General features: G+C 43.7%; 1 protein-coding gene across 1 annotated transcript in view; it reads left to right on the top strand.

Moving 5' to 3' along the window:
• ADAMTS17 (ADAM metallopeptidase with thrombospondin type 1 motif 17) overlaps positions 1 to 24,263 on the top strand; it is a 371,310-nt gene that overhangs the window by 43,248 nt on the left and 303,799 nt on the right. The window contains 1 exon segment of the mRNA XM_017847918.1: positions 15,593 to 15,765. Within this exon segment, the coding sequence (XP_017703407.1) occupies positions 15,593 to 15,765 (173 nt within the window).

Genomic DNA, 24,263 nt, shown 5'->3' with positions numbered 1-24,263 from the left:
TTCCTCACCTCCCAAACATACATTCAACTCTCTCAAGTCTGGTTTTTGACTGCACCTGCCCCCAGGAGCACTCTCACTAAGAACTCCCCTCCCCGGCCCCAGCTGTGACTCCTTGTTGTTCAGTCAGCCCCTCCTTCCTGGGCACTCTGCTGTGTTGCAGGTGCCAAGCAACTCTGCCTCTCAAGACTTCACTTTCCCTGGTTCTTGGGATCTCATCCTCTGCTCTTCTCCTTGTAGCTCGGGCCTCTCTGTCTCTGTCTCTGTAGTGTTAGTCCCATCTCCTTTTATCTAGCCATGTGGTTTTGAGGTCTCTAAAGGATTGGTCTGGGACTAATGATTCCCGAATGCTGTGAGCTCTGAGGCGCTGGAATGCAGTATTCCCTTGCTTCTTGAGCTCCCAAGTCCGCACAGCCAGCAGCCAGCCTGACATCTCCACCTGGATGGTTCCAAAGCACCTGAAACTCAATTAGGCCAGAACTCACAATGCTTTCTTCCTACCTGGCCCTATTCCAGTGGTCCACAATTCAGTGACTGGTCCCCCCATTCATCCAGGTCAGTGAGAAATTATCCTCATAGCATTGTCCACTCTTCCTTGCTAGTACCTATCACATGTAGAATGTTTAATTCTTCTGTTCATTTGGTTAGTGTCTGCCTTCTAGATGGGCACTTACATTGTGGCAGTGCTCAACACACATGGGTTCTCAATAAATATTTAACTGAGTGAATATCTTTCAACTTCATCCATAGGCAGACATGCCCTGCTTGGTATCTACATGGCTGTAACCATGGATGGGAAGGTCCAACCTGGCTTCCCTACCTGGCCTGCTGTATTCAGGAGTACATGGGTCATACCTCCTTTCTAGTAGGGGGACAGAGTTTAGACTCTAAATTTCATCAGGTCTGTTTTCATTTGGGATCTTAATCATATATTTGTAAATGCACACGTGTGCGCACACACACTCACACCAGCCTCTAAACAAAAAACCCTTATTTTCCACCTTTCTTTGTAAGGAATTTACATGAAAAGATGCCTTTTATAAAATGACTTGGCCTTGGGGAAGTTATTTAAAGAATGCAAACTTGGAGAGCAAAAGTTATTTTTTGCCTTTTGGAAAAAAAAAGAAAAAGCCATTATGTTTCAAGGATGTTGGATTTATGCAGCTGTGGAAAACTTCACCTGGCTGGGAATTCTTCTGCACATGTGGAGCTATCATTTCCAGTTAAGAAGGTGATTTTTCTATAAACAGATCTCTTGCTTTTGTTAAAGGAAAAAAAAGTGGTCACAAAGCAGTTTTCTTGGACCTGACAATTTCATTGGAAAGCATGTTGTTTGCAAGTGCATTTGTTCAAACTTGGTGCTACACCTGAAAACCTACTACCAGCTCATTGCTTGGCTTGGGTTTCCTTCTCTAGTACTTTTCCCACATTGACTCTGAATCTGTTAAGCACTGTCCCCAAGTTCTTAGATGTGGGTGATAGGTTGTTGAGAAATCTATGGTACACTTTGATACTCTAATTCCCGTCACAGGACACCCTATTGAATGGTTTTTGTTAAATGGCAACTGAGAATATAGGCCAATTTTCCTGACTATTGCAGTGTTCTGTAGTGTGGAAGTGTGTATTCAATATCCTGATATTTCTATGATGAAAAGAAGTCAATCCTTAGTTCTACACCTGGGAGGAGTCTTTGAATCTTGAATGAAATATAGGCAGTAGTTCAAGGCCTGACCCTTTCTATGTCAGTTTGTGTCTAGCCGGCAAAACTGGAACCATGCTAGGTATTTCTAACAGAGGGATTTAACACGGGGAATTGGTTATGTCAATGTCAGCGTCTGCAAAAGCAAAGGGGGAAACTGATGTAACCCAGGAGATAGGTATCATCCTAGGGCTAGAGAAATAAAAGGTGAATTTCCAGGATCAAAGAACATGAAGGAGGAGGCTGTGGGGCTGTGGCTTATACCTCTGAGGGGACAGACCATGGAGGGAGTACCCTGGTCTGTCCCTGGTGCCCTGGTGGCTGCACCTGTGAGGGAGCATGGGGAGGCTGGGTCCTGTAGTAGCCCAAGAGTTAGAGGCTGAAATCATAGTTGTCCAGTATGGTTGTCCCTACTGAGCTGAAAACACAAGGAACCCTATCTGCCCACCTCCTGCCTTTCATTCTCCCTCTAGTGCCCCCTGTTGACAGAGCTCAGCAGGAAGCCAGCTGGCAAGGTGGTCTGGGAAATACATTAATAGTTAGGCTGCCAGCCCCAGAATCATAGAGCAGAGTGCAGAAGAGGGGCTGGGAGACAAGAGGCAGAATGGGAAATGGAGACCTTTCTGTTCAGTAAAACCTTCAAGGGCACCAAGTTGAGGCCTGGGTGAATATCTAGGGCTCCTGAGCCCCAGTCTGAAGATATTTTATTATATCCCATGCTTTTAAGAAGGTCAATGACACAAGACAGTTGGACATACAGGAGAATCCACATGCCTTACTATTTTTCATGCTGAGATAGTGGTGACTTTGGTGTCCTGAAAAAGCACTGGTATGGCTGGAGGCAGGAAGTAGAGGGACAGAAGGCTGATACACAGAAAGCCCAGTTGTTGTGGCAGTTGGTCTCTCTCCCAAGGAGAAGGACTCTTGCACTCTGCTTTCCATCTCGGTGAAAGACATTTGATTTTCATTTTCCCCAGCTATGTGAAATGTCGCTAATGTTTCACAGTTCAAATAGCTGGTTTTCACGGGCAGCCACATTTTGTTTTATTATGTTTCTGATGATTAAAATCTCCCCCTCCCCTGGACTGTTGGGATGTTAGAGTGGGATGTAGGGGAACCCCTCTTAAAACTGTTATTTTGAGGTAGGGTCTCATTCTGTTGCCCAGGCTGGAGTGCAGTGGCAAAATCATGGCTCAATGCATCATCAACTTCTGGGCTCAAGTGATCCTCCCACCTCAGCCTCCTGAGTAGCTATGACTACAAGCGCATGCCACCATCCCTAGCCTTTTTTTTTTTTTTTTTTTTTTTTTTTTTTGCCTATGCTGGTCTCAAACTCCTAGGCTCAGGGGATCCTTCTGCCTTGGCCTCCCATAGCTCTAGGATTGCAGGCATGAGCCACTGCATCTGGTTCAAAACTGTTATTTTTGTATCAGTTCCAATTCATCTTTGTGTGATGGAGGGTGGCCCTAGGAGAGAAGTTCTTTCATGCCTCCTGCAGAGTAGGAAATATGGAAGGCAAGTTTTTGGTGAGTGTTCAGACTGGAGCTCTTGGCAGCTGGAGAATATGACCATTCAGACCTGTAGTGTTCATAAAAGCCATCCAAGTTTGCTGTTTGGTTTTGGGGGCATGCAAAATTTTCAAATCAGTACTTAGACCCTAATAATTAATAGCAATAATGGCAGTGCCATGAAGATGATAGAAATAAGACTAGTGGCATGATTTGGTTGTGTTATTATATATCTGACCCTGTGTTAGAGGCTGTGTGTGGGTCTCTTAATCCCACATCTACCTTAAGAAGGCAGAATGATTATCATCTTGTCTTATAGACAAGGAGACTCACCCACTGTCACCCTGTAAGTCCACGGGCAGATTCTAACCAGCTCTGTCAGATGTCAAAGTTGGGCACCTTACGACTAGCTTTGCCCCTTCCCTTTTAGTTGGAGGAAGTGACTCGTATTTCATTTCAGGACATTTATGTTAAGTTTCCTAAAACTGATCTTGTTATTAGGAATTTCAAAGAGTTTTAAATCATTCAATAAGTATGCCTATTGAATTACTACTATAAACCAGACAGTGCTGTGTTGGAATGGGTCCAAAGGTTAATGTTTGGGTCCCTGTAGTCTAGTCAAGAAGGCAGGTGTAGACTCTCGAAGTGCACGGTAATAGCTGTGTAGCCTGGAGGAGGAGAGCTGGGGGTAGGTGGCCAGGAGGCATTCCAAGGCCCCTGGAGGTTGGCTGTCCAGACCCCCCATCAGTGGTGGGATGGCTGGGGGAAACTGGGGCACACTGGGTGACCGCCAGAGTTCCAGTCTTCTGTTTGGTCTGTTCTGAGAGGTTTTGCCATTCCCACGGTTACTTCTAATTTATAAGTTTGAATTTGTTTTTGATGGGGCAGGTACAGAAAAAAAAGCATTATCTCTATCCACGTGTTCTATATAACAGCCAAGCCCTGGGGACCACAGACTCTTTGTACTTAAGGTGGGCTGCCCATTGGGGCCCTTCCTAGGTCATGCCACCCAGTGAAAAACAGGACCACCTGCCGACCAGTGCCATTCTGATTCAGGAAACGAAAGTCACCACCTCACCTCTTCCTGCCAACTTGGGCCACCTCTGTCATTGACCTTTCTTGGAGTTTTGTTCCCCCCACTCCCATCCTTCCCCCTTTTTCTTGGCCTCTCTTCTGGGTGTGATAATAGCTCTCCCTGGACCAAGGGACCTCTGAGGCTACCAACTTGGAACATACGGATTGAACACTTTCTGGAATTCCCTTTGGTGAGTATTTTAATTGTAGGCCCTTCGACATTATTGAAGGTTCCTATAGGATATAATTAAACAAAATTCATGATCGCATTTGCCATAAAATGATGTTGACAATTCTGCCTATTGTATCACCGGTTGGTCCCTCTGTGGAGTCTTCCTTGGTATTTTTATTTGGGAAGTTGGTGTTTGGAAAATATTATCTATCCATAAGGAATGGCATCGTTCCTCCTACTGGAAGAGAATGACAAACCTACAATCTGGCATGTTTCTTTTATTCCCCCCTCTGGTTTTAGAAAACTCAGAACCAAATTTCAGGGCAGAACGGATGGTGATAAGGATGCCTGGGCCGGAATCCCAGTCAACTAGGTTAGTGGTGTTGGGCACGATAGTTAACAAATCCCCTTTTGCCTCAGTCTGCATATCTATAGAATGGGATGTAGTCCTGACTCAGTGCTTGGTGGGCAGCTCTGTGCACATGGGGTTAGTATCTCTTATAATTTTTATCACAAGAGCTACCATGTTGACTTTTTGTTGGTATATTTTTATTTTATTTTCTTTTTTAACTTTTATTTTAGTTTCAGGGGTACATGTGCAGTTTTGTTACACAGATAAATCACATCGTGGGGGTTTGGTGTACTTATTATTTCATCACCTAGGTAAATAAGCATAGTGCCTGATAGGTAGCTCCCTTCTTTGTGGCCATGTGTACTCAGTGTTTAACTCCCACTTATAAATGAGAACATGCAGTGTTTGCTTTTCTGTTCTGTTGCTAGTTCACTTAGGATGATGGTTTTTAGCTGCATCCATGTTGCTGCAGAGGACATGATCTCATTCTTTTTTACGGCTGCATAGTATTTCCTGGTGTATATGTACCACATTTTGCTTACTAGTCTACGACTGATGGACATCTAGATTGATTCCGTGTTTTTGCCATCGTGAATAGTGCTGTGATGAACATACATGTGCATGGGTCTTCCTGTTAGAATGATTTATATTCCTTTGGGTATATACTCAATAATGGGTTGAATGGTAGTTCTGTGTTAAAATTCTTTGAGGAATTTCCAAACTTATTTTCGTAGTAGCTGACACTAATTTACATTCCCACCAGCAGTGTATAAGCGTTTCCTTTTCTCTACAACCTCGCCAGCATCTGTTAGTTTTTTATTTTTTAATAAATAGCCATTCTAACTGGTATGAGATGGTATCTCATTGTGGTTTTGATTTGCATTTCTCTGATGATTAGCGATGTTAAACAATTTTTCATATGCTTGTTGGCCACGTGTACATCTTCTTTTGAAAAGTATCTGTTCTTGTCCTTTGCCCACTTTTTAATGGGATTGTTTTGTGCTTGTTAACTTGCATTCCTTATCGATTCTGTATATCAGACATTTGTCAGATACATAGTTTGCAAATATTTCCTCCCAGTCTGTGGGTTTTGTGTTTATTCTGTTGATAGGTTCTTTTGCTACACAAGAGCTCTTTAGTTTAATTAGGCCCCATTCGTCAATTTTTGGTTTTGTTGCAATTTCTTTTGGCATCTTTGTCACAAAATCTTTGGTAAGGAGGGCCTATGTATAGAATGGTATTTCCTAGGTTTTCTTCCAGGGTTTTTATGGTTTTAGGTTTTACATTTAAGCATTTAATCCATCCCGAGTTAATTTTTGTATATGGTGAAAGGAAGGGGTCCAGTTTCAATCTTCTGCATATAATTAGTTATTTCAGCACCATTTATTGGATAGGAAGTCCTTTCCCTAATGCTTGTTTTGTTGTCTTTTCAGAGATCAGGTAGTTGTAGGTGTGCAGCTTTATTTCTGGCCTTTCTATTCTGTTCCATTGATCTATGTGTCTGTTTTTGTACCATGCTGTTTTGGTTACTCTAGCCTGGTAGTATATAAACTCTGGTAATGTCATGCCTCCTGCTTTGTTCTTTTTAGCTTAGAATTGCTTTAGCTATTCAAGCTCTTTTCTGGTTCCATATGAATTTTAGAATAGTTTTTTCTAATCCTGTGAAGAATGTCTTTGGTAGTTTGATAGGAATAACATTGAATCTATAAATTGCTTTGGACAGTATGGATATTTTAACAATATTGTTTCTTCCTATCCAAGACCATGGAATGGTTTTCCATTTGTTTGTGTCATCTCTGATTTCTTTGAAAAGGGTTTTGTAGTTCTCACTGTAGTGATTTTGCGTGTCCTTGGTTAGCCTTATTCCTGGGTATTTTATTTTTTGTTGTTGTTATTGTTAGTGGGATTGCATTGATTTGGCACACATCTTGGATATTGTTGGTATGTGGAAATGCTACTGGTTTTTGTGCATTGATTATGTATCCTGAAACTTTGCTGAAGTTGTGTATTAGATCTAGGAGCTTTTGGGGGCAGAGACTATGGGATTTTCTAGTTGTAAAATCATAATATCTGCAAGCAGAGATGGTTGAACTTTACTCTCTTCCTATGTGATGCCTTCTATTTCTTTCTTTCTCTTGCCTGAATGCTCTGGCTAGGACTTCCAGTACTATGTTGAACAGGAGTCATGAGAGTAGGCATCCTTGTCTTGTTACCATTCTCAAGGGGAATGCTTTCGGCTTTTGCCCATTGAGTATGATGGGCGGTGGGTTTGTCATAGATGTCTCTTACTATTTCGAGGTATGCTCCTTCAATACCTAGTTTGTGGAGGGTTTTTAACATAAAGGGATGTTGAATTTTATCAAAAGCCTTTTCCTGTATCTATTGAGATGATCATATGGCATTGGGTTTTATTTCTGTTTATATGATGAATCACAATTATTGATTTGCATATGTTGAACCAACCTTGCATCCCAGGAATTATTTATGCAACCAGGAATTTATTATGCAACCAGGAATAAAGCCTGGTTGATCATGGTGAATTAGGTTTTGATGTGTTGCTGGATTCAGTTTGCTAGTATTTTGTTGAAGATTTTACATCTGTGTTCATAAAGGACATTGGCCTTGAGAGACAGAGAGAGAGAGTGTGTGTATGTGTGTGTGTCTGCAAGGTTTTGGCATCAGAACGATGCTGACCATATAGAATGAGTTAGGGAGGAGTCCTTCCTCCTTCATATTTCATAATGCTTTCAATAGGAATGGTACCAGCTCTTCTTTATACATCTGATAGAATCTGGCTGTGAATCTGTCTGGTTCTGGGCTTTTTCTGGTTGGTAGGCTTTTTATTACTGATTCAATTTTGGAACTTGTTATTGGTCTTTTCAGGGATGCAGTTTCTTCCTGGTTCAATCTTGGGAGGATGGATGTTTCCAGGAATTCATCAGTTTCTTCCAGGTTTTCTAGTTTGTGTGCATAGAGGTGTTCATAGTAGTCTTTAAATGTTTTTTGTATTTCTGTGGGGTTAGTGGTAATGTCCCCTTTGTCATTTTTATTTGGATCTTCTCTCTTTTTTTCTTTATTGGTCTAGCTAGAGTTCTACCAATCTTATTTACTCTTTCAAAGAACAAAGCTCTGGTTTTGTTGATCTTTTGTATAGTTTTTTCATGTCTCAATTTCATTCAGTTCAGCTGTGATTTTTGTTGTTTCTTGTCTTCTGCTGGGGTTGAGGTTGGTTTGCTCTTGTTTTTCTAGTTCCTCAAGGTGTGATGTCAGATCATTAATTTCATATCTTTCTAACTTTTTTGGTGACAGCATTTGGCATTTAAACCTTCATCTTCTGCTTTAACTGTTTCTCAGAGATTTTGATATGTTATATCTTTGTTTTCATTAGTTTCAAAAAAATTCATTGATTTCTGCCTTAATTTCATTGTTTATGCAGAAGTCATTCAGGTGCAGCTTGTTTAATTTCCATGTAATTGTATGGTTTTGAGTGATCTTCTTAGTATTGATTTCTATTTTTTGTTGCACTTTCCTGAGAGTGTGACTGGTATAATTTTGGGTTTTTATGAATGTGCTGAGAATTGTCTTATGGCTGATTGTGTGGTAGATTTTAGAGTATGTGGCATGTGCAGATGAGAAGAATGTATGTTCTGTTGGTTTTGGGTGGAGAGTTCTGTAGTTGTCTGTTAGATCCATTTGGTCAAGTGTTAAGTTCATGTCCTGAATATCTTTATTAGTTTTCTGCCTTGATGATCTATGTAATACTGTCAGTAGGATTTTGAAGTCTTCAGTTCTTACTATGTAGTTATCTGTGTCTCTTTGTAGGTCTCTAAGAACTTGCTTTATGAATCTGCTTCTGTGTTGAGTGCATATATATTTGGAATAGTTAAGTGTTCTTGTTGAATTGAACCCTTTACCATTATGTAATGCCCTTCTTTGTTTTTTTAAAAAAATTATTGTTGGCTCAAAGCCTATTTTGTCTGAAATTAGAATAGCAATTCTTGCTTTTTTGTTTTGTTTTGTTTTCCCTTTACTTGGTAGATGTTTCTCCATCCCTTTACTCTTAGTCTATGGGTGTCATTGTGTGTGAGATGGGTCTCTTGAAGACAGCATACAGTTGTGTCTTGCTTCTTTATCCAACTTGTCACTTTGTGGCTTTTGATTGGGGCCTTTAGTTCACATTCAAAGTGAATATTTGATATATACAGATTTCATCCTGTCATGTTGCTAGCTAGTTATTATATAGATATGACTGTGTAGTTGCTTTATAGTGTCAATGGTTTGTCTACCTAAGTGTGTTTTTGTGGTGGCCGTTAACAGTCATTCCTTTCTGTATTTAACAGTCCCTTAAGGACATCTTGTAAGGCAGGTTTGGTGGTATTAAAAACCCTTAGCATTTGCTTTTCTGAAAAGGATCTTATTTCTCTTTTACTTATGAAGCTTAATTTGGCTGGATATCAAATTCTTGATTGGAGTACAGGCCTGTAATTTCTCCTGGCTTATAGAATTTCTGCTGAAAGGTCTGCAGTTAGCCTGATGGGGTTCCCTTTGTAGGCAACCTACCTCTTCTCCCTAGTTGCCTTTAATATTTTTTATTTTATGTCAACCTTGGAGAATCTGATGACTGTGTGTCTTGGGGATGGTCATCTTGTGTAGTATCTTTCAGGGGTTCTCTGTATTTCATGAATTTGAATGTTGTTCTTTCTACTGAGGTTGGAGAAATTTTCATGGATGATATCCTCAAATATGTTTTCCCTGTTGCTTGCTTTCTCTCCTTCTCTTTCAGGGATGCCAACGGCTCATCAGTTTGGTCTCTTTACATAATTCCATATTTCTTGAGGTTTTATTCATTCTTTTTTTCTTTAGTTTGTCTGACTGAGTTAATTCAGAGAACCTATCTTCGAACTCTGTGATTCTTTCCTCAACTTGGCGTATTCTGCTGTTAATACTTGCGACTGCATTATGAAATTCTTGTAGTGAGATTATCAGCTCCATCAGATCTTTTTTTTTTTAAAGACAGAGTCTCGCTCTTTCACCAGGCTGGAGTGTGGTGGTGTGTTCTTGGCTCACCGCAACCTCTGCCTTCTGGGTTCAAGTGATTCTCCCACCTCAGCCTCCCAAGTAGCTGGGACTACAGGCGTGTGCCACCACACCCAGCTAATTTTTGTATTTTTAGTAGAGATGGGGTTTCACCATGTTGGCCAGGATGGTCTCAATCTCTTGACTTCGTGATCTGCCCACCTAGGCCTCCCAAAGTCCATCAGATCTTTCTTACAATGGCCGTTTCATCTTTTAGCTCCTATATCATTTTGTATTCCTTAGATTGGGTTTCAACTTTCTCCTGAATCTCAATGATCTTTATTGCTATCCATATTCTGAATTCTGTGCCTGTCATTTCAGCCTGGTTAAGAACCATTAAGAACCAACTAGTGTGGTCATTTGGAGGTAAGACACTCTGGCTTTTTGAGTTGCCAGTGTGTTTATACTGTATTTTTCCTGTCTGCGTGGGCTGATGTTCCTTTACTCTTTGAAGTTGCTGTCCTTTGGATGGGTTTTTTTTGATGCCCTTCAGCATTTGATTGTGGTATAAGGTGAGCTCAGCTGACTGGCTTCTATTCTGGAAGATTTCAGAGGGCTAAGACTCAGCTCAGCACCTATGGGCTCTGTGCTTTAACTCTGGGGTGCTGGTATGAGTTTCCCAACTTTGTTTTCTGGTCCTCTGCAGTTAGTAACCTGATGCACTGGAGAGGCTGAGGTGTTCCCGGTCTGCTGGCCCAACACTTTGATGTGGAGTGCTGGCCACAGCACTTCATAGGAGCGGTGGAAGTGGGATCTGTGCTTGCTCGTATGTGCCAGCAGCCATAGTGGCATGTCAGACTGCCTGTGTCTCAGCAGCAGTGGAGTCCCAGTGGAGGTGGGTAGGGTGGCGGGATGTGCTCTGCCATCAGTGGTACGGCAGTAGGGTGCACATGCATATTTGTGTTTTCGGGGAGGTGAAGTCTGCCTATACGTGTGTGCCAGCAAAGCAGTGGGAGGGATCTGTGGGTGAGTGTTTGCTGACAAAGCGGTGGGGCAGGCTGCTTGTGGGCTTTTCACATCGGTGGAGGCTGGTCTGCTGGAGGTCTCCAGTGGTTAGATGCAGTCTGCCCATGAAGGAGCTATGATGGGGCCCCCCTGGGAAGCACCCTGTTTGGGCATTGAAGGCAGTGCTGGAAGCTGGTGTGACCATGCTGGGACCCTAGGAGAGGCTGGCACATTGGGGGTGGTGCTCAGATCAGACTGTCCTCATCCTATGGTCAAGATCACCCTGGTCTGTGCAGGTCCGGCAGTCACCCAAAGGCTAAAGCCACCTAGAAGATCCTGGTGAGACTTGGGGGATGGGCATCCCTGGCCATGCTCCACTGTACCTGTTCCTACACAGAACCTTCTGGGCTCCACACAGGCTGGAGTCCTGCCCCTGCCACCTCTCAGCAGCTCTCCCTGCCAGCTCAAGCATTCATGTGGGTCGTGGGATCTCCTGCAGCTAGGATTTCAGAGGTCTGTGGCAAGAGCAGGCTACTCCTTGCCTGTACAACTCATCCATTCCCCAGGTCTTCCTTGGAAATGGCATTAGTAGGATTTGAGATGCAAGGATTCTTCTTGTATAGCAGGAAGTAAAGGAATTCTGAGAGGGGTTGTGGTTTTGAATTTTCAGGCCAAATATTTTTTGATCTACCTATTGTTTTTCCCTAATAAATACCTGGATACTGTATCCTTTCTAAACTGAAGGAGTATCTGTTCCATACAGAGCTTTGATAATTCACAGTTGAGATAGTTTATTCTGTTTTTTGGTTTTTTTTTATTAGTTTTCAAAGTGGAGAACTAGTAACTACAATGACAGTTTATGTATTTGCTCAACATTTTTAGTAGTCCCCAAACTTGAAGAGTAAATTATAATTTGAAGATTCCAAAAGTACATTTCTGTCTTTTTCTCTTCATCTTGTTCCAGAAGGATTTGAGGTATCTTACATAAATACATACAATTTTCTTTTCTAATGGATAACTGAGGCAAAGGGAGCGTAGATGTAAGAAAAATAATATGAAGCCAGAGACTGAAAATCTTCCAAGTCAGTACCAACTCCAGCAAGGTGCTGGCGAAAGAAACTGCTGGGCTTGACTTCAAGAATGATTCCTGGTGTCTGTGACAACAGGAGAAGGCTTGAGGCCTGACATGACTGCGATGTCCTCATCAGCGGGGCGAGAGCAACCCTTCATTCCCACAGCAGCTGGAGATGGCTGGTCATGAGCAGAGCTTGGAGCACTCCCCGGCTGACCACACGCCCACCCACCTGCACTTTGACCTCTCTGGTGAGGTCAGAATCCAGCACGTGTGTTATTCTGAAATTAGTGTTTTTCTTCTTACTTTTGAAGATGTTATCATCTGTGAATATTGGCATCTGTGCCACATTATCAAGCATATTTTTGCAGTTTAGGGAATTAAAGGTAAAAGTTTATTAGGGTTCTTTTCTCCCTGTAGGAAAAGGAATGATCATCAGAAATGATGGCTGTGGGTCTCTGCTGAGGGAGTGGCTGAGATCGGTGAGGGAGGAGAAGGCTAAGGTGCCCTCTAGCTTCCCACCCCTCAGTGCTCCTGTTCTTACTTGCCAGCACCCCAGGATGGACACTTGCATTGGAAAGGAATGCAAGTCCCCGGTGTCTTGTCTGCAGTTCCAAAATCCAGGGATTTCAACACTCATATTACGGCAAGCCCTGCCCTGCCCTGCAACATGGGCTGTTCAGCAAGCGTCATTATTCACCCCTTTACCCACTGCATGCATTTGTTTAGTGAGCATTTATTTCCCACCACCTGTGTGCCAGGGAATGGGGGAAAGGAAAGGCGCGAACGACAGTCACTAGTGGAAGCTTGTGAAAACCACAGCGCACCTTCTGGGCATGTGTTAACTCAGAGTGTGTCACTCTTTATGGCACCCTGTTAGGTTAACTCTCCAAGGCCTAGGGAGGCACAGGTCTTATTAGTTTTTCTTTATAAACTTGAAAGACACATACCCAGTACAGGATTTTTTTTTTTTTTTTAGGAGGGAGTCTTGCTCTGTCACCCAAGCTGGAGTGCAGTGGTGTGATCTCGGCTCACTGCAACCTCTGCTGCCCAGGTTCAAGCAATTATCCTGCCTCAGCCTTGCAAGTGGCTGGGATTACAGGCATGCACCACCATGCCTGGCTAATTTTTGTAATTTTAGTAGAGATGGGGTTTCACCAGGTTGGCTAGACCGGTCTTGAACTCCTGACCTCAAGTGATCTGCCCTCCTTGGCCTTCCAGAGTGCTGGGATTACAGGCATGAACCACTGTACCCAGTGCAGTGCAGGATTTTGAAATGTTAAGTGTTCAGGAACAACCTGTCCCTCTGGTCTGGGAGTGATGGGCTACTTTTCTTAGAGAGCTCTCAGCTCTTACATGTTGATGCTAACTGGCTCCTAGAGAAGTATTCCTAATGTGTCCTTTGGGCCATGCTAGGAATGCAGTTATTTGTGTACTGGAACTTAAAAATATATGACAAGGTGTGAAAACAAGTACTGAACAGCCAACGTGGGGAGCATCTGCAGATGGTGACTCAGAGAAACGGGTTATCAACGCTGACTTTGAGAAGGGCCGTGGCTGCCATTTGGCTCATAACTGATCGCCTGGGAGAACGAGGGTGTGTTGGTTACAAAAGAGGTCCTGCTTGGGTGGCCCATCACCTCTGCAGCTTTAAAATGGAAACAAGGTGGCTCTTCACAGATTCCAGGCTGGTCAGGTCAGAGATAACCTGGCTGGTGAGTGTGGGTGTGGGTCAGTAGATTTTCCACCAGTGGCCTCTTTCATTCTGCCAGTGTGCAAAGGCAGAGCTACCTAGGACCTTGATTTTGTCTTAGAGTGGATGCTCTCTTCTCTTATTCCATCACTGAGGCCCAGAAGGCTTGAGGGGAGATGGGCCTGGCTCTGAGGGAGGAGGCCCATCCTGCAGGCTGAGAAGACTTCATTTTGCAGTTTTGTGATAAATCAGATGGCATACTTTTCTCCTTCGAGGGCTTCTGTTTTATCATTTAGAGTTTAAAAGTGATGCTTGTGTTTTTCTCAAATTCAATGATATTTCTTTAAAATACAGTAATACCTGCATATTATATAAATTTGGAAAATACAGAGGAAAATAGGGAAATGAAGATCACATATCACTATTCATATTTTGGTTCTTCCTAGGTGTTTTAGTATTTATTTTCCTTTGGGGCCTGAAGATACTTGTATGTAAGATTTTTGCAAAATCGTGATCTAACTATGTATGCAGATTTATATCTGCTTCTCTCTAGATCGCTGAGTCATCTTCATAGTATGATTTTAATGGCTGTGTACCTTTTTACTGTTGCTGGTGTTATCTGTAGTTGTATATTTCTATTTTTTGCCCTTTTTTGTGATTGTAATTGTGTTGTATAGCACATTTTTGTTTATAAATTATGACCCATATCTCAGATTATTTCATAATATAGTAGTTACCTCTTATCTGTGGTTTCACTTTCCATAGTTTCATTTACTCACGGTCAACCAGTGATTAAAAATAGGTGAGTACAGTACAATAAGATATTTTGAGAGAGAGACCTCATTCACATAACTTTTATTACAGTGTATTGTTATAATTCTATTAGTTATTGTAAATCCCTTACTATGCCTAATTTATAAACGACACGTTATCGTAGGTATGTATGCATAGGACGTAACATAGTCTAGTAGATGTAGGGTTGGGTACTGTCTGTGGTTTCAGGGATCCACTGGAGGTCTTGAAACATAGCCCCTACAGATAAAGAGGGCCTACTGTATCCACTTGTGGTCCTGGAAAGATTTGGGTCACTTTATGAAGCCAGTTGGTGCATATGTAGACTGTGTGTAGCAGACATGTGTCCATATAGGCTAGTGCTAACATGGAAATAACTATCAAATGAAAGAAAAGCCTTCCTGTTTATATTCGGATTCTGAAAATGCATGCGGTTCATATTAATCTGTTGTGTTGGTCAGAGCTGTTTCTGTGTACAAAGACTATGGCAGCTTTGGACCTGTTGGTGTGGGCTCTTTAATAACAATAGCTGTTTATCAGAGTAAGATTTTATGGGGATATAGATTATCTAAAGAATCAGTGGAGAATTACTCACACATTTACTACTAATCCTTCCCTAGTGTAAGGAAAGGGAAGATTTACATTTTAGCCTGGATGTAGGTCGTATGACTTTTCTTCTGATTATGTATTTTTTTAAAAAGCATAGTTTTTTATGCCTACCAACATTTATGGCTCCTGATTCCTAAGTCCGAGAAGAGTTATTGGGATTCCTGCCCCCAGGGCAGTGTCCTGTCCCCTCCGCCCAGCTTCCTTGGTCCAGTTATCCACCCTGGGTGTGGCCTTTCAGACCCCTGCCCGCTTGGTCCAGGCCTCCTCCTCTTTGCATACTTGCATGGCTCTCTATGCTCCTCTGAAGGAGTGGATTTTCTCTTCTGCGCCCCTCAGCCCCATTGGCCTCCCCGGCTGTGGTGGCAGTTGGGTGTGGACCCCTCATCTGGCCTCATAGCTCTTACCCTTTTGTTGGTTCAGCTCCACCCCACATGAGTGAACTCGAGGCACTCACGTGACGGTGGAGGTTGCTGGGCGCTGGGCCCCGCTAGGCCTGTCGAGACGGACCACTCTTTTGGGCAGGCTTGACAGAAGGCCTGTTCGCTGCATGGTTTTGGAAGTCAGTAAGCCAAGGACTGCACAAATGTCTCCATCATTTTCTAGAAAAGAAGAAGCCGAGGCGGGGCAGGCCTTCGCGGGACTGGCGGGAGCGGAGGAACGCTATCCGGCTCACCAGCGAGCACACGGTGGAGACCCTGGTGGTGGCCGACGCCGACATGGTGCAGTACCACGGGGCTGAGGCCGCCCAGAGGTTCATCCTGACCGTCATGAACATGGTGAGTCCGGAGCTGGGGTCCTGACATGGGGGGCTCTGTTCTCTCCTTGATGAGAGATCTGGAAGTGGGTGCTGTGTCCTCGTCTCCTCAAGTGAGGAAGACACTGGGTTAGGGGATAGGGGAACATAGCCTGGTGATTCCAGGCATTGAGGAGGGTAAGTAACTGGGGGACATCCCAATGGGAGAGCGCCCGCCCTCGACTCCACACTGGTGTGGTGTTGAAGTGCCCAGATCTGCTCAGTGATGGGGCCACTTGTTACCAGAAGGCTTCCCAAAAGCTTTGTGGTGCATCAGACCCAGTCCAAGGGGCATTCAAGGTCATGTGAATCCCAGACCCTGCTCCAAGGAGTCCATAGTCTAGCAGGAGGAACAAATTCCAACTTCTATGGAAAACAGAGCTTACTGTATGGTGAGAAGTGGGGAGAGAGGTTGCCTAGTTGAGGGAACCAAGGAAGGAGTGAGGATGCCCACGTCTGTCTACGTCTGATTTGTCAAATGGGGATGGAGGGAAACCTTTAGATGGGGATGGGTGGGTGGTGAGGCCGTGCTCCTCAAATGTTAGACCCTGAAGAACCTTCAAAGGCATCCCAGCTTTACCCATCCATTCATTTTCCCAGGTGTTTTTAAGGACTAAGTCATATGACATGGCAAGAGCGGGGAGCCATAAGGATGTAGGAGATGTAGATAGGGCTGGGTGAGGGAGGGAGGGCCAGGCATCTTGAGGAGCAGGGGCTCTACCCTGAGAAGTGGGATCACTGAAGGGAAGGGGAGCATTGTGCTGAGGTTGATGTTAGGAAGAATAGCCCAGCAGCTGCGTGCAGGGTGGATTGGAATGGGAAGCAGTGTTGTGGAGCATTGGGGCTGGAGCAAGTGTGGGAGACATTGGAGTGGGAATGGAGGAAGGGATGGCCTAAGAGGAAGGAGCTTCAGGAATTGGTGACTGGCAGGATGTGGGGGTTAGAGAGGCAGGAAGAGGAGGCAAGAGAAATCCAGGCTACTACACCCAGGCTTCAAGCCGGGCCTCGGGGTGGGCGGTGGAGCCATTGGCTGAGAAAAGGAGGAGCAATGAGTTTGGGGCCACAGCAAAGAGTTTCCATTCTGGACAAACTGAATTCAAGGTGGAAATCAGGACAGAGGTCTTGGTGGGAAAGAGGGACCTGGGCTTTTCAGCCTATAGCTGGCAGCTGAAGTAGGAGAGTGAGCAGCACTGCCTGGCTGAAATGTATCAGTGAGTAGAGAAGCTGTCCAAAGACAGCCCATGGAGCACCAGCCCTGGGGGGATGGGGCAGCGACTGGGAGGAGGTTGTCCTGAAGAAGGGGTAACAGGTGCGAGAGGAGACTGGTTAACAATGCCAGATGGAATGGCATTAGGGAGTGTTGTCATTAGATGCTTAATGAGGACAAACTGAAAAGTGAAGGGGAAGTGAGAAGTAGAAACAGCTACAACTCAGCTGTAGAAACAGCCAAGTTGCTGATCTTGGCTAAAGTAGAGAAGAGAGAAGCCTAGTAGGGTGGAATCTGGGTTAAGGGGAACTTTGTAGAGGGAAAGGGATATGAAGGTTCTGAGTATGAGGTTTAGCCTCAGGCCTGGGCCAGCCTCCTGCCCAGCCACTCATAACCTAGAAGAACCTCTGTCAGCCTGCTTCTTATCAGCAGGTCAGGGATTTAGCTCCGGCCACAGTGAGTATGCGGTGCCTGGCCACAAATGGTCAGGCTGCTTATGGAAGGGAGTGACGCGAGAGGACAGGGCAAGGTTAAACGATATGGGTGCAGTGGGGAATGACCCAGGCCCTGAGTTTTCAGTGGGGACATAGCAGCCGTGGGTTGTGTTGTGGGGTAGGGAGATGACATGCCTATCCCTGGAATCTGCAGGGCCTTTGGGCCAGCCGCAGCCAAGGTCTTGAGGTCTAGGGAAGGTGCAGAGCCTGGGCTGCCCAGGCCATAGGCACCCTTGTTTGCTTGGTGTGATGAGCTCTGGAGCTCAGGGGTAAGTGCTGGGGAGGAAGTTGGCTCTGACATGAAGTGGAAGGGAGGGGCTAAGAGTGCTGGGAGGATAGCGGAGGTGGTGGTCCTCATGGCTGGACAGGGTCTGCAGGCGGCTCTTTGCCCATGTGTGGATGTTATGTTGCTGAGAAGGACGTCTGGGGTTTTAGAGGTATTGGGGCAGGGCTGTGAATGGGAAAGAACACAAAAGCTGGATGGACCCTCCAATGCACCATTGCCGCTGGCACCTCAGCTCTGGTAGTTGTGTAGCTAGGGCTCTGGTGTCTGGGAGGCCTGGTGGCATGTGGTGGCCTGGACAAAGGATACTAGGACTGATTCTCCCCTTGTGGGGATGGGATCCCACAGCTTGTTTCCCAGAGACTGAAGGAGGCCCCGGAGTGGGGAGACTCAGGGACATTGCCAGAGTCACACGGGAAGTCACTGGCAGAGCTATGACGACCATGTCAAGCCTTTCTTTCCCCTAACCAGCCGCACAGGGAAATCAATGTTGAGGACCCCAATCCTGGGCCCAGTGGGTGTGGGGACCCCCGCAGCAATCCTGCTTGTCAGGAGGACAAATCTCTGGTACTTTGTCCTCCGTTTTGTTGAAGACTTTCCAGGACTGCTTTCGGGACGTGTCTCTATCTGTAGGAAATTCCCTCTATCTCCTCCACGCCCCTCACCCCTGCTGTGCTCTGGAGGGAGGCTGCTTTAGCAGCACTCAGAGAGTAGAGGCCTCATGTTGAGCCACTGAACCCACATGTTTCCTCGCGTGCCAGGCTCTTCTGCAAGGCACACTTGCCAAGGAGGCCCCCGGGACCCTGGGCCAGGGATCTGCTTTCCAACGTGGCCTCGGTGGGCATGTGAGGGTGCCATGCTGCTCCCACCCCTCCTTCAAAGTCATCAACTCTGGAAGTTCCATTAACTTAAAAAAAATTTTGGCAAATTTCTTTTTCTATTTTTTTATTGTGGTAAAATGTATATGTAATACAGAATTCACCATCTGAACCATTTTTATGTGTACCACCTCAGTGGCCTAAAGCACATTCACCTTGTTGTGCGACCACTACCACCATCCACCTCCAGGACTTTTTCACTGTCCCCAAGACGGAAACTTCCTACCCATTAAACACTATCTCCCCCAGCCCCTGCCAACCTCCATTCTACTTTCTGTCTGTATGAATCTGATGACTCTCGATACCTTGTATAAGTAGAATCATGCAGTATTTATCCTCTTGTGAACAAATGGCTTATTTCACTCAGCATAATGTCCACAAAGTTCATCCATGTTGTGGCGTGTGTCAGGATGGCTTTCCTTTTTCAGGATGAATAGTATCCCTTTGCACGTATGTGCACCACATTTTTCTTATCCATTCATCCATCAGTGTATGCCTGGGTTGTTTACACCTTTTGCTATTGTGAATAATGCTGCTATGCACATGGGTGTGCAAATCTCTGTTCAAGTCTCTGCTTTCAATTCTTTCGGGCATATACCTGGAAATGGAATTGCTTAGGTTAACTTTTGATGTTGCTCAGCTCTGAGAAATGGTTCTGTGTTAACTTTTGATGGTGCTCATTTCTGAGAAATAGTTCCATGTTCCTCACGCGCACAAACCCAGGTCTCCCCGGTGGCCGGTTAATGATGGGCTGCATTGCTCCAGTCTGCCTGGAGCATGCCTGCGATGAGGGCTGGAGGGGCTTGGCTCTGCACCAGACGCTTTCATCTGCGGATTATTTTTTCTCTCTCTTTTTAAAAATTATCCAGGGCACAAGTGCAAGGAATAAACATTCATTACAACAGCTAAGGTAGTAATAAGGCAGAGCTTCTACTTTGATATTTGCTTTCAAAGTTTATCATCCAGGCAGGGGTGGTTGTTTGATCCCAGGCAGGGAGTGGGAAGGGAATGGGGTTGGTACATGAAGACAGGCCTTCCCACCCCGCACCCCTCATGGGCCGTAAAGACTGAAGGGCTCTGTTTCTTGCCTTTGATTGAACATCCTTCACCCCTCTTCAGGGGCTTGTACTAAGACACTAGAGGCTCAAGAGCCCGGGGCTGAGGGTAGACCTGGGGCCAATATGTGAAGTTTGGATTGAGATGTTTCCTGAGGAGGCCTGCCTAATAAAGGTGATCCCGCTGTGAGAAGGGCTGAGTGTGATGAGTCTGAGCCCTTCTGTCATCTATACTTGGGGTTTCTGGGCCCTTTTGATCCAAGCCAGAAGGCAAATGGAAGCAGAGTCATCAGCCCCCTTGCCCAGGTGGGCTCACGCCGCAGCAGCCCTTTCTTGCCGCTCTAGCCCTGGACCACCATTCAGTAAATTGAAAAACAAGTTCCGTTTAGACATGACACCTTGTTTAAACAAGACTGCCTCCACCAGCACCTCCCTTTCTCAATTCTTCAAATCCTAGTTTAGGAAATCCAAAGAACTCTCCTGCCTGTGGCTATTTTAGAAAAGGGCTTTCTGTTAGCAAGTGAGATAACCTTTAAGCCGGGAGGAAGGGAAAGGATTGTGGCTGGGCCAGAAGGCCTGTCATTAGACAAGCCCCCTGGAACAGAGAGCAGAACGTGATGCCAGCAAGCCCATCTGCTTCCCTCCAGAGCATGTTTTCTGTAGGGCTGTGGGATGGGAGTGGCCCTGTCTCCTTAACCCCTCCAGATTTGGAAGGAAACCTGCTAGAGTTGGTTGCCACCTTCATTCCAACACATTTCTCTCTGAGTTGTGGGAAATAGCATGATTCGTGCTGATGGCCAGGCACCCACTGCCTCCCACCCTCCCATTTAGGTATCTGTGGTCAGAGGCCTGGCTCGCCCATGTATGCTGACCTGACTGCCAAGGCAGAACCCAGACAGGACCCTGTCCCCAAGGCAGACTGGGGGCTAACAGTGCCTCAGAGAGCTGATAACGTGGCCAAAGCTGGGAGAATTTGGCATCAGGTGTTGGCTCCAGGTTTTCACAGCATGTCACGGTTTTGATGTATTCGATTAGCATCAACCACTGGCCCCAAGGGAAGATGTGAATGCTTATGATGCACCAGCTGTCCAAGACAGCAGATAAGTGCCTCTATGTTACTGCCTTCTCATACTTGGTGGGTTTTGTCATTCCCATTTTACAGAGAAGGAAATGGAGGCTTGGGACGTGACACAGCCAGGATGCAGAGCCTGTGAGTACACAGTAGGGCAGGGACTCCAGCCCAGGACTGAGGAACCTCATGTTACCTTGTTGAAGGTGACAAGCATGTCTGGAACCCATCCTTTCTTTCCATCTCCACCCTAGACTGACTGCCATTATTTCTGGCCTTGACAGCTGCTGGAGCTTCCTTGCCAGGCTCCTCACTTCCATTTTTTTCCCCCTTGAATCCTTGCTACAGAATAACCAGCAAGGTCCTCTTCCGACAGAATTGGAACTTTGTCACTAGGCAGCATTGAGCCCCTCCGTGGCTTCCCCCTGCCTTGGATAGGGAAGGCCCCCCACCGGCTGCCTTTCATATGGCCCTTCAGCCTGTGTGGCTGGGGCCCATCTGCTTTGCCATTCTTTTTGCCATCTCAACACTGACTTTCACCAGGTAGGCCGAACTTGACTTACTGTCTTTGTCAGGAATGCTCTGCTTATGTGTCTTGAAGAACGAGTTCCTCTGCCTTTTAGGACTCTGTGCAAATATCCCCTCAGAGGGACCCTTTTTGCTGATCCCTCTGATGAGGCCCACCCTGTTTTCCTCATCATAAAAGTCTGCTCTTTACTGGGTAGTCCTTATCTGAATTTACAATTCCATATTTATTTGCTTTAAAAAAAAAACCATTCTGCTGCAGAGGTTTTTAATGCCATTGAAGTTAAGCTGGTGTAAAGTCAGATTAGAGTGTTATAACTTTAATCCTAATTAAATATAATCTCCATAGTAACCCCAAAGAAAATAAGTGGAGAATATACACAAAAGAAAATGAAAAGGGAATTAAAAGTTTCACTGCATGTGTGTGTGTGTATATATATACACACATATATACATATATACATATATACACACACATGTATATATGTAAAAGAAAGACAATCAAATCAGCTAAACACAAAAGAAGTCAGTAATGCAGGAAATGAGCAACCAAAGCTATTACAAGCCATATAGGAAACAAATAACAAAATGCAGAAGTAAGTTCCTCCTTATAAGTAATTACTTGAAGTGTAAATTAATTAAACTTCAATCAAAGACAGAAATTGATGGCAGAATGAATTTTTTTTAAATGTAGATCCAACTATATGTGGTCTACAAGAGACTTACTTTAGATGAGACACAGGTTGAAAGTGAAAGGATAGAAAAAGAAATTCCATGCTAATTGTAACCAAAAGAGGGCAGGAGTAGCTATGTTAACATCAGACAAAAGACACTTTAAATCAAAAAGCTTACAAGAGACAACGGGGATGTTATGTATTAATGAAAGGTCCAATATAGCAAGAAGATAGAACAGCTATAAATATTTACACATCTGATAACAGATCATCAAAATATGTGAAATAAAATTGATAGAGTTGAGAGAAATACACAGTTATACAATAATAGTTGGAGATTTCAATCCCCACTCTCATTAGTAGATAGAACAACCAGACAGAAGAAAAGGAAATAGAAGACTTAACACAATAAATCAACTGGACTAGCAGACATACACGGAACACTCTACCCAACAACAATAGAAGACTTTTTTTCCCTCAAGGGAACTTGGGACGTTCTGCAGGATAGACCATGTGTTAGGTCACAAATTAAGTCTCAACAGATTGAAAAGACTGATATTATACAAAGTACCATCACTGACAACAATGGGGTGAAGTTAGAAATCAGTAACAGAAGGAAAACTGGAAAATTCACAAATTTGTAGAAATTAAACCACGTACTATGAAATAACCAAAGAGTCAAATAAGAAATCACAAGTAACATTAGAAAATACTTAGAGATAAATGAAAACAAAAACACATGTCAAAACTTACGGGACAAGGACAAAGCACTGCTTAGGGGGAAATGTATAGCATGTATAGCAGTAAACACTTACATTTAAAAGAAGAAAATCTCAATCTAACTTTACAGCTTAAGGAACTAGAAGAAGAACAAGCTATTTTGTTCCTTCTGCTAGCTTTGAATTTAGCTATGGATTAAAGCAGAGAGAAAAGGACAGAAAAACAGTAGAGCCAATGAAACCAAGAGTGAGTTCTTTGAAAAGTTTAAGAAAATTGACAAACCTTAGCTAGATCGACTGATAAAAAAAGCCTCAAATTACTAATAACAGAAATGAAAACAGGGACATTACTACCCATTCTACAGAAATAAGAAGGATTATAAGAGAGTACTGTGGACCATTGCATGTTAACAAATGGATAACCTAGATGAAGTGGACAAATTCCTAGACATACAAAATCTACCAACACTTAATCACAAAGAAATAGGAAATTTGAGGAGTCATAATTAGTAAGGTAATTGAATCAGTAATCAAAAACCTCCTAATAAAGAATAGCCCTGGACTTTATGACTTCATTGGTAAACCATACCAAACATTTAAAGAAGAGCTAACACTAGTCCTCCTGAAATTCTTCCAAAAAAGCTGAAGAGGAGAGAACACTTCCTAACTCATTCTGTGAGACTGGCATTCCCTGATAACAAAGCCAAAGAAAAGAAACAAAACTACAGTCCCTTATCAATAAGAAAACAATAGTCCATATATTCATTGATGTAAAAGTCTTGAATAAAATACTAGGAAACAAAATTCAATAGCATATTAAAATGATTATATATCATTATCAAGTGGGATTTATTCCTGGAATGCAAGGATGGCTCAACATAGGCAAACCAATAAAAAAAGTGATATACTCCATTAACAAAATGAAAAATGATCGTCCCAATTTATACAGGAAAATAATTTGACAAAATTCAGCAGCCTTTCATGATAAAAGCACTCAATAGACTAGGAATAGAAGGAAACTACCTCAACATTATAAAGGTCATATATGATATACTAACAGCTAATATTACACTCAGTGATGAAAGACTGAAAACTTTTTCTCTAAAATCTGGAACAAGGCAAGAGTGCCTGCTTTTGCTACTTCTATTCAACATAATACTGGAAGTTCCAGCTAGAGCAGTTAGACAAGAAAAAGAAATTAAAGGCATCCACATAAGAAAAGAAGTAGTAAATGATCTCTGTTCACAGATGATATATTTATTATATGTAGAAAACCCTAAATCTTATACAGAGAGAGACAGAGAGAATGCTAATAAATTCTCTGCAAAGTAGCCATGTACTAAACCAACTACAAAAATCAGTTGCATTTCTATATGCTAACGATAATCTGAAAAGGAAATTAAGAAAACAGTTCTGTCTTCAGTAGCATTAAAAAGAATAAAATACTTAGGATTTAACCATATAAGGGAAAGAGTTGTACTTGGAAAGCTGTAAAACATCAATGAAGGAAATTAAAGAAGACATAAATGGAAAGCCATCATGTTCATGGAGTAGAAGACTTATTGTTAAGGTATCAA

The sequence above is a fragment of the Rhinopithecus bieti genome, unplaced genomic scaffold, assembly GCF_001698545.2.
Source record: "Rhinopithecus bieti isolate Rb0 unplaced genomic scaffold, ASM169854v2 scaffold_30906, whole genome shotgun sequence".
Classification (NCBI taxonomy): Eukaryota; Metazoa; Chordata; class Mammalia; order Primates; family Cercopithecidae; genus Rhinopithecus; species Rhinopithecus bieti.
The sequence above is the reverse complement of the archived record's forward strand: the minus strand, read 5'-3'. Positions and strand labels throughout refer to the sequence as shown.